General features: G+C 28.3%; 2 protein-coding genes across 3 annotated transcripts; one reads left to right on the forward strand and one right to left on the reverse strand.

Moving 5' to 3' along the window:
• Positions 1-81: 81 nt before the first annotated feature.
• On the forward strand, positions 82-5,222 carry LOC119682894 (activin receptor type-1). 2 transcript variants are annotated; one of them, XM_038096431.1, is made up of 11 exons: positions 82-167; positions 465-582; positions 910-945; positions 1,083-1,158; positions 1,225-1,423; positions 1,482-1,705; positions 1,762-1,976; positions 2,047-2,269; positions 2,342-2,529; positions 2,598-2,823; positions 5,023-5,222. In XM_038096431.1, exons 1-11 carry the CDS (start codon positions 107-109, stop codon positions 5,170-5,172), a joined length of 1,716 nt encoding a protein of 571 aa, XP_037952359.1. In that variant the 5' UTR covers positions 82-106; the 3' UTR covers positions 5,173-5,222. The 2 variants fall into 2 exon arrangements, with proteins under 2 accessions (XP_037952359.1, XP_037952360.1); XM_038096432.1 differs by lacking the exon at positions 910-945 and having other exon boundaries at positions 5,023-5,221.
• Positions 5,223-8,180: 2,958 nt separating this feature from the next.
• LOC119683345 (tubulin--tyrosine ligase-like protein 12) lies at positions 8,181-10,302 on the reverse strand. The gene is made up of 2 exons (XM_038097000.1): positions 8,881-10,302; positions 8,181-8,815 (listed from the first exon to the last, which is right to left on the reverse strand). Exons 1-2 carry the CDS (start codon positions 10,204-10,206, stop codon positions 8,282-8,284), a joined length of 1,860 nt encoding a protein of 619 aa, XP_037952928.1. The 5' UTR covers positions 10,207-10,302; the 3' UTR covers positions 8,181-8,281.
• Positions 10,303-11,611: the final 1,309 nt, after the last annotated feature.

Raw genomic sequence — 11,611 nt, forward strand, 5'->3', positions numbered from 1 at the left:
CCATTGGCAGACTTTTATTACATACAAGTTGGCAGCACTTCCTCCACAGAATGTCAAATAATTGCATATCTTGCTAATTATTTTGATTGTTGTTCATTTCTATATAATGGCTTCAGCTAAATTGCTTGTATTTTTGTTAATATTTATTTTGCAAAATGATACACAAGGTATAACTTCAAATTCAATGTTTTATGCGCTATTGAGATGATATTTTATAAATATTTGTTGTTCTATAGTGTCTAAGTGCATTAAATATATTTAAATTTTGTTTTAAAGTTGTTCATTACGTTGAGCGTTGGTTTTTTTTATCTCTCATTCGTTAAGTAAGACTCATTAAAGCGGTTAATAAGAACAAAAATAAACAAATAAATTGCATAAAAATAAATAAATACAAATAACATTTAAATGTTTATTATAGTTTCTAAAGTATTTTTAAATATATATATATGTGTTTTATTTTTAAGCTGAAATAAGTGGGCGTTTGCTAGACGAGAATCAAGAAAATATGGATTTGGAAGTGACAAATGCCAATGGCAAAGAATTTCCATCAGTGCCGCAGAATTCCATACAGACTCATCCCAGGTATTAAAACATTTTTTTGTTTACTTTAATTGATTTAGAAGATAAGTGCTGAAGATTAAAAACTTCATTTGTCGTTGTGTGATAAGTGTTAAGTAATCATTTATAAGAAATATATTTAGAATTCATCAAATTTGATATTAATTTTTTACCCAAGTATAATTTTGTCTTTTCGAAAGCGTCGTGTGATAATTATCAAGAAGTTGTTTATTAGAAATGTTTTCTGTTTATAAATTTGTGTATTAATTTTTACCATGTATTGCTCGCTTTATATCCTAACAAATAACTTATTCCATTCCTTTATGCTTAAACCATTATGGTATATTTAAGGAGACACATGAAATCAAAACGTCGCATGAGGAGAAGGTAACAAAGTTTAACACAGAAATGAACTAAAATAAATTTTGTATTTATTTTTATAAATTTTGTTTTTATTTAATTTGATTTTCATGTCAATATATATTAAGTTTGAACATAATTGATTAATTTATATATCTGCTTAGATACAAATGTTATTCCTGCGATCCACCTTGCAAAAATGCAACGCAACACGCTCATACATGTCAGGATGCGCTTCAAGTAAGTTTTCACACACTGATTAAAAGTAAAAAAAATATGAGTTTAAAAAAAAATTTATTTTTCCAGTGTTGGAAGTCTCGTACCAGGTATGGTATTGGCCAAGAAGAAGTTAAACGTGGCTGCACAACATCTGTAGATCAATTGCCGTTAATATGCAATCAAAATGCAGTAAATAAACGACACGCGGGAGTTACAAATGTCGTTTGCTGTTCAGGTGACTATTGTAATGATGGTGAATTTCCCGAATTACCACCTATTGAAGACAGTAAGTGTTTTTCATATTGTATATAAGTTTAGTAAATTATTTTTGGAAAAATTTGTAGATGAAGTGAAACGTCTTAGTGCAGACACGAGTGCTACTCTCATCTGGATTTTAGCCGCAGTAATCATTTTAACTATAATAATTTCATCAATATATTATTTACGCGGTAAATGTCTAAACCAACGAAAACGTATGTCAGCCTCACGTATTAAACAAGATCCTGAATCATATATGGTTAATGACGAATTATTGCGTGCAACAAGCGCGGGAGATAGTACATTAAGAGTGGGTATTAAACTATTTTTTTACAATACAACATAACTAATTATTATATTTTATAGGAGTATTTACAACATTCAGTGACTTCAGGTTCCGGTAGCGGTTTGCCACTTTTAGTTCAACGTACCCTAGCAAAACAAGTAACATTAGTTGAGTGCATTGGTAGAGGCAAATATGGAGAAGTATGGCGTGGCACATTGCAAGGCGAAAATATTGCAGTCAAAATATTTTTCAGTCGTGTAGAAGAATCTTGGAAAAGAGAAACAGAAATTTATAGGTACACAAAAAAAGAAAGATGCCTTAATATGAATTTCTTATATATATATGCTTTTTTATCTATTTTTTAGTACAATATTGCTACGCCATGAGAATATACTTGGTTATATTGGTTCAGATATGATATCACGCAATTCATGTACACAGTTATGGTTGTTGACGCACTACTATCGTGATGGCTCACTCTTTGATCACTTGAATAGAAATGCACTCAGTCATAATGATATGATAAGAATATGTCATTCAATTGCAAATGGGCTAACACATTTACATACTGAAATCTTTGGCACTGAGGTAAGTATTAATAGATTCCAAATTTTGTAATTTTGTTTTTTTTTTTTTCATAAACAATATATTATTTAACAGGGTAAACCAGCAATGGCACATCGCGATTTAAAGTCGAAAAATATACTTGTGAAGCAAAATGGCACTTGTGTTATTGCAGACTTTGGTTTGGCAGTTACACTCTCACATACGACTGGTAAATTAGATTTTGGAGACAACCCAAAAGTAGGCACGAAACGTTATATGGCTCCTGAAGTTTTAGATGAAAGGTAAGGAAATTTTAAAGTAATTAGAAAAAGATTATAATATTAATTTTCCACTTCTTTTTTTCTTGCAGTATAAATTTGCAGTGTTTTGAATCGCTCAGACGTACGGATATATATGCTTTGGGTTTAGTTATTTGGGAGGTTTGTCGACGCACAATATCGTGCGGCTTTGCAGAGGAATATAAAGTGCCGTTTTATGATGTTGTACCATCTGATCCAAGTTTTGAAGATATGCGGAAAGTAGTATGCATAGATAATTACAGGCCATGCATACCAAATCGATGGAGTTCTGATCCGGTAAGTAACATATTTACATATTTGTTTTAATATATATAGTTATAAGTTGACATATTACTGTCTAATTTTAAATGAAAAGAAATTGTGATGAGTATTAAGGCACATATCGGTCACAGTAATGACTATATTTATATAATAATAATCATTTACATTTATATATAATAAAGATCACTTGCAATAATAAAGATTTATGATGGAACTACTATGATGGAATACGTAATATTAAACGCTGCAAACTTTTCGTTTAAAATTTCAATAGAGCTTGTATTGTTGTTGATATATCTTATAATATGTATCAAAAACAATTGATTATTGGAAATTTAGTAGGATAAAACGTAACGTAGGCATATTAGTATGCAACTTGCAACATCAATTAAAAAAAAATTATAATAAAACTAAATTTTGTACAAATGATTATTGCATGAACCGGAATAGATCTATTGCTTTTTTCCTTTGTCTCCATCCCATTGAACTGGTTAATTTTCTCCGCCTTGATTTAGGTTAATTTCATTTATAATTCCATCCCCTAATTTCCCCTAATTTCTATTCTTGCTCCTAAACAATCTCTTTCTCTCTCACCATTAACTACACACATCAATTCGTCAGATTTCTGTCGATTACTACAACAAAAAAACTGTTTAAGAGAAGTGAGCGGCACTTGATCATCTTTCTATAACCGAATATTGCCTTTTTCGATCACCTTTAGCTATTTTCAATCTAGAACCATTTAAAAACAAATATAATACTTGAGTTAAAGAATGTATCGATTTGAGTTAAAAAATGAATTAAAACAAATCAATGTCCCATATATCGTAGATGATACTTTCCCGAGTTACTTGAAATCTTTGAAGATGAAAGAGGTTTCCCTTTGTTGTGTAATTCTGAGTTAGGATATAGAAACCTGCTGAACTTGTAAACCTTACCATTAAAGTAACAAGATTTCTTTATTTAAACCTTGGTTAAGTTCAACATTATCACCTTTTCACATCGTCCTAGCTTACAGCTTATCACTATGCTCAACACATCGCTTTGTGCAGTTACGTGTCCTGTATAAATACATATACTCTCAATGTATAATCCAACTATACTTCTACTACTTATGACATCACCCACCTACTTTCATGCCAAAATTCAAACACTAAGTTGTATCCTATTGATCTAGCTGTGTCTCGCTGAAGTTTAATGACTCTTTCATCTGGGTCAAGGTTAAATTCAATATTTGCACCTATTCGCCTTAATACTTTAACTTACACCTTACCATTTTTCAAGCCCACAGCTTTGTGCAGTGCTTTCGTGCTTACTTTACATATCGGTGGCAAAAACAGAGTTCTTTTAAAGAATTGTTCAGCCGTCGACCAAAATTTTAGGACAGCCTCACCTGCTGAATGTTCATTTATTTATTTATTTATTAAATTAAATAAATATATATAAAGAGAGATTTTAAAAATACCTCGAGTTAAGAAAGAGTAAAAGTGCTCAAGTGCACTGGCTCAAATAGCTTCGACATAATATATAAATTAAATAAAATTGTAGACTACGTATTATGGATTATATAAAAGTTGTAGCTACTAAAACTTTAAACTTCAGAGTTGTTCGTACACTGTCTTTCCGTAATATCATATCATGCTATTATTTAACCTCAGGTAAGTCTTGGGCACAAGACCTCCACTCACACTCCTAACCTAACTCTAATATTTAAGACCTTAAACGTTTAACCAAACGTGTTGTTGTTGTTCCTTTTTTTGTTGAACAGAAAAGATATTTTGTATTTATGCTTTTATAGTTAGGGTCTGGATTGTGGTATCACAATGATCCAAATTTTTCGGCCTAAGTAGGCCGATATTTTCTACAAAGCCGGACATCAATTCACCTTACTGGATTATACATAATACTAGTAACTATGGGATAATATGTTATAGTCAGCGCGATATTGTAATTACGAATTTGCTAGATATTAGAAATACTATTGTTAAGTAGTGATGTGTTAATTTCAAATGTGCTAGTCACTTTTGACACTGATTTTTTGGTATTTACTTTTTTTCAACCCGTAAAATCAAGTTTCAATAAAATTGAGTTTAAATTACAAATGCTTATAAGCTTCCAAATCTTATACGCTTTTATATTATATAAAATATTTTTATTTAATCTGTAATCATAAACAATGTATAATTAATCAATTTATTTTTTTTAACATTTAAGCTTCTTGCTGGCATGTCCAAATTGATGAAGGAATGCTGGCATCAGAATCCTAGTGTTCGTTTGCCTGTGCTACGCGTTAAAAAGACTATAAACAAATTATCTTCCGCAGACAAAAATATTCGTTTTAATTATGATGAAGTTTGCGTTTAAGTTTTTAAATTAATTTTTCATTTGTAATTTAAAAAAAATCATAGTGTAATATTTTATTATAAGCTTATTTTCTAAGGTATGTATAATTAAGTAAATAATAGTGTGTACATTAATATGTATAATTTTCTAATAAAATTATGCATTTAGTATTAGTTTATTCATAATAGTTTAAGAAAAAATGTGTATTTTCTTTTCTCATTTATTATATCTTTATTTGAATATATTTTTTTAAAAATATATCTTCATTTTAATATATCTTTATTTTAATATATATTTATTATAATATATATTTATTATAATATATCTTTTTTTTTAATATATCTTTACTTTAATATATATTTATTTTAATATATATTTATTTTAATATATCTTTATTTTAAATATATCTTTTATTTTTAATATATCTTTTCTTTAATATGTCTTTATTTTAATATGTCTTTTTTTTTTAATATATATATATATTTTTTTTAATATATATATATTTTTTTTATATATATATCTTTTTTTTTAATATAACTTAATTTTAATTTTTCTTTTTTTTAATTTATCTTTAATTTTATATATCTTTATTCTTATATTTCCTGTTTTGTGCCTTGTACGTATATTGCCTTACGTATTTAAATACAAACATATATATATTTTCGTTTTTTCTTTATATATATATTTAAATAATATTATCTAAGCTTCCATTAAAAAAAAAATTTATATTTACGTCATATAAAATATTTATTGAAACATTTTTCATTAAGTGCCATTTCGAATTATAAATCAAATAATTTCGAAAGAAATTTTCATCAACTTCTTATACACTCTACTTATATTTAGCAACTAAATATAATAATTATTATAATTTGTTTAATTTGTACATGTTCTCTTACTGGTAAGAAAACAATACAACAATTTAAAAAGAAATGTTTACTGTAAGCTATCATTTGCTAAAAAATTGACTTTACCTATGTAATGTATAAGTTCATTGTACTTTTAGTTTCAAGTTTGTACAAATAGTTTATGCGTTCGTTATAAGGGTTAAAAAAAATAAAGTTCAAATAAATTATATACGTTTTTTTTTTGTAATATAATTTTAAATATTTAATAAATAATTTGAAAAAAGTTGAAAGCTATTTGAGCTTTTAAGTATTATACGCTGATAATTTTTTGTACTTCGATGATAGCAATATGTGCTATTGCTTGAATATTATTGTATATATACATATTACTAAACCCGTTCTGCGAATTAAAGTCGCCTAAAATGTTTCAGAATATATAACATTAGTTATAATTGCCTTTTTTTTTCAATTATATCTTTTCATATGAACTAAGAATTATTATAGTTTTTAAAATCCCCTCTTAAAAGTAGTCTCTATATATACGCCTAATCTAAACGTAAGTATGTATGAGTATATAAGTAACATGGGTTTTTATAGTAAAAAAAGAAACCTTGTAAATATTTTTAGAAAGCTGCCATTATGAGCCAATAGTTCCGAGAATTATGTATTCCTTTTTAATAGTAGTTCAGCTATTAATAGTTTTTTTTTCCTTAAATATAAATAATTAAATAATTGTCCATATATTTTGTGGGACCGGAAAACAAAAGTAATCAATTAAACAAGAAAATAAATGCCATATTTTAACAAAAACTCGAAATTTCTTGAAGCTATCCAATAATTTAGCATATTAAACTAAGACCGAGCATCAATAACTAAGTACATATACCAATTTCCTAATAGTTATACTAAATACGAGATCATATGTATGAACGCGGTCATCTATGTAGACGAGATCATATGTGTAGACGCGGACATGAATGTAGACGAGGTCATCAATATAAATGAGATCATCAATATAGACAAGGTCATCAATATAGACGAGATCATATTTGTGGACCCGATTATGTATGTAGACGCGGTCATCTATGTAGACCCGATTATGTATGTAGACGCGGTCATCTATGTAGACGGGGTGATCTGTGTAGATAAGATCACATGTATTGCCGCGGGCATCTATGTAGAGGAACGGCTTCTTCCGGAAACAGAGTTCACATTCATTTTTATAAAGATTCTCGCAAAAGTTTTAAACAACACCGAACAATATTTGTTGACTGCAATAACAGGGGACTTACACTGTAGTTCAAAAATATTGATTACATTAGCCGGTGACTGTTACTCAATACGAATAGAAAGCTGTGATAATGAGTGAACCACATTTTTGATATTTCTAGCTACTGCAGCCAGCGACTCTATTTTATTTTTGTATTAAGCAAGAAATAATTCGATAATATTTCGAGAAATATTTTAAATATCCTCTTGGCTTTTGAAATAACTTCAAACTAAATAATATACAGTAACGGGAAAAATATATATGCTAGGATACCTACCTCTCTGACAGATCATCATAAGAAGGTTTCGAAGTAAATAGACCAAACATCTCTCATCTTTAGATATTACGAAATTTTAAAGCCCATATTTCGACCTGCAATTGATATTAAATAAGTGAATGCGTTACCATTATCATCTGCTAATTAGTCATAGATATAGCACTAAACACTATCAGACACGATGAAAAAATATTTTCATATTAATTTGTGAATTCTTAAGAAAGACAGTACAAGCAGAGTATAATTTCTAAAATTGTTACTGATTCGTCATTGGCAACCATGTTTTGAAGTTGAAATAACAGACTTGTACAGCAAAGCCTACTTAAGCACAACTAAAGGCCCGTTGTAATAAATTAAGGAAGAAGCAGTAAGAGATGGAATCTTTTTTTCAAATAACTTTAAAACAACACCTAGCATTTGAATTTTTGAGATATCAATGTTACTTAGTGTGCCTAAGAAGTTGAGTAATATTATTCGTGATAGCCTAAAAGTAAATTTCCCTTGCATATCATATAATTGACAGCGCTTAAGAATCTAAAGATTAGCTTTTTATAAAAGCTTGTCAATTGTGATTCCCAAATATTAAACTAATTAGTTAAAGTTTCGATTATTATTTTTTCATGCATAATATTAAATTCTAAAAATTACAAAATCATATCTGTTCAGAAATATTACAGGATACATAATTCAATTATTCAATACAAAATATAACATTTTTTAAATTTTCCATTACATTTAACTTGGAGTTAGTAGTCTGAAACATTCCTCATTACTTTCATTCAAAAATAAAAGTTTGAATATATTATTATAAAAATCAGGATAATAATCGCAGGCCCGCTTGCAATCTGGTGTCCAATTTATTTCCAATAATTTCGGTTGCATTGTCTTTCCATCTAATTTCCATTCTAGCATAATATCTGCCGCATATAAAGCACGCGATTGTGGGGAATGCGCAATGCCACATGGCGGTGGCATTTTGGTTGCACAAGTAAGCATTTCATGGAGCATTGCACATATTTCATCTTCAATACCAGCCCAATCACTATTGGGATATTGATCTTTCCAGATATTAACAAAATCTTCGCATTTAATATGGCGCAATTCGACTTCCTCTTGGTAGTTCATAACAGTAAAGTGTTTTTCATAATCTTCGAATGAGTCCAATGAAAAAGGTTTGTTTGCGAAGCGTAGAAAGAATTTCTTGTGTACATATGCTTCCAATGGACTGACACTTTTCAACAGAAGAACATATCTAATATCGAATTTAACCTAAAAAATTATTTATTATTTAAATGTAAACTTTAATTATTTAATTGCTTTTATTTAATACTCACTTTTGTATCCAGCTCTTCTCTATAAAAGAGTACAGGACGTTCCAAATATTTTTGTGCAATTTTAGGACCTGTTTGAGATATTCGCATTATTTGGTCGATATAATTTGTAATATGGGTATCCATGCCACGAGCTAAATTCCAGGGCTTGATAATCCAATGGTTATCGAACTGTTTCACAACTCGGTTTTGGTAGTAAGATGCAAATTCTAAAGTTTCTGTTTTAAGATTGTAAGTAGTTGGTAGCCAGTTGGGATATGTTTCAAGTGTTTCGGCATTGTGGTGCTCTGCGGCAGCGCGCCTGCATGTTATACTTAACAAATCCTTAATGGTTATAACATATTCGAATGGAAATTGGTTTATAAATTTGTTTGGTGTTTCCTCGGACAGTTCAGCAAAATCTTTGAAATGTGACGTGAGCCAGAGTACATCGGCATCACGTTCATTATCAACTAAAGCAAAACTAACATCCGTAAGACACTCACGTAATACTGTGTACTCGGAATAAACTTTTAATGGCTCATTTCGATTTATAATTGGATCACTTAAATCGGAACCTACTGGATATGTTTCTATAACATGACCGGAAGTAAAATAACCTGCACCAGGCTCAGTTTGTACAAAACTTTTCTCTGTTAGATCCATAGGTATCCATGGCAATAATAAAGCTATTCGATGTGGATCATCTTTACTTATATGTTCAAGAAAATCACAGTAAACTTGCTGCTGCGCCTCGCAGTCTCTAATGGGAAACAACAAACTGTATGTTATTTTGGTATTTTGATATAAAAATGGTACCAAACGAAAATTGGGTATATCTGAATGTTTTATGGCACAACCTACTTCATCTACAACGTACCAAACGGAACCGTTATTTTGATTTGGTGTCCGTTGCGTTTGAATCGTGTATGAGTTGGAGTACTTCCAAAGGCGTCTCATTAATTTATTAATACGTGCCGGATCTACCGTGCTCACGCCAGCAATTGCGCATAAACGTTCAGTTAATGCTCTGTACTGTTCTAACTGTTGTCGCATGCCGTTAATTTGAAAACTCCATGCGTGATCGATCAGATATATAGCATTTGTATCGTTAGCTTTAATTTCTCGTTGTGCTAATAGCATGCATGTTTCATTCATTTCGCTATCCCTAACCTCTGGTGGGTGGTCTGAATAATCAAAATACAGCAGATTAAATACTTCTCCAGCATCGAAAGTTTCAACGATTATTTTTGCATGAAGTGATTTCCAAAAGTGTTGAGGAATAGCACACGATTCTAGTTGAGGCAAGTGTAATTGTACAAACATTTCATATGAGTTCATTTCAGCCATTTTAATTACTTATATAAATTATTATATCGAAAATTAATTAAACTTAAATTTGGTTTCGGCGACTTTAACACTTCAAATAAAATGAGCCAAAATTTTGTGAGGTTAAATGCTTTAGAACATGTCAAAATAACATAAATAAACCCCATTAGGAAATCACTCCAGCAATGCTTAAAACTTTCAAATAAGCTTTATAACAGTAAAGACAACTTCATTTTTGTAACTAAAGAACAAAAACAATATGTATTACAACGTAATAAAAGCTTATTTCATTTGTTCGAACCTGTTATTTAAATTATTTTTTGTTTTGTGAAATACATATGTATTTAAAATATTTTATTTACTTATATACACACATACTATATAAATAAATATTATACTTTGTATTAGCTTTTAACTTTTAATCGCTTTACTAGTTGCTGATCGACTTTTAAGCGTGTAGTTTCCAGAAATAATAGAAATTTATATGTTTGTCATTGAATCCTATTTGCCATAAATTTTTTTTTTATGAGATAAATATAATACCTCAAAGTCCATTATGGACTTCGATATGCATATGGATAGGTCCTTTGAAGCGGCATAACAGAAATGTATATGTTTGTCCTTAAATTCTATTTGCTAAAAAATTTCTTCTTTAAGTCAAATATAATATCTTAAAGTCCATTATAGACTTCGGCATGGCTCTCCATGTTCTTTGAAGCGAAATAATAGAAATTTATAACCATGTCATTGAATCTTATTTTTAATAAAATTTCAAATATATTGACTTTGACCTACAAAGTCAATTGCCGGTAGGATTTTAAATGCATAGTTAATATGAAACTTATTTATCTATATATGTTTTTTAAAGTTTTCAGTTTTATTTCTTTCTGATAATGGCACAAACGACACATATAATTACGTTGAAATGTTTGTTCCTTACTTGTATATCATCTTTTATCATTAAGTTAATACCATTTTACCAAAATACTTTGGTCCATTAGTTACTTAGTACGTTTATCCTAGTAATATATAATATAATATAATATAATATAATATAATATTATATAATATAATATAATATAATATAATATAAAATATGGTATAATAATGTATAAAATAAATAATAATGTAAAATAATAAAATAAAATAAAATATATTAAAATTAAATATAATAATATAAAATAAAATATAATAATATAAAATAAAATATAATAATATAAAATAAAATATAATAATATAAAATAAAATATAATAATAAATTAAAAAAAAAATATAATAATAAATTTAAATAAAACATAATATAATAATAAATTTAAATAAAACATAATATAATAATAAATTAAAATAAAATAGGATAACAAATTAAAATAAAATATAATAATAAATTAAAATAAAATACAATAATAAATGAAAATAAAATATAATT

The sequence above is a fragment of the Teleopsis dalmanni genome, chromosome 2 (assembly GCF_002237135.1).
Source record: "Teleopsis dalmanni isolate 2A chromosome 2, ASM223713v2, whole genome shotgun sequence".
In the NCBI taxonomy this organism is placed as follows: domain Eukaryota; kingdom Metazoa; phylum Arthropoda; class Insecta; order Diptera; family Diopsidae; genus Teleopsis; species Teleopsis dalmanni.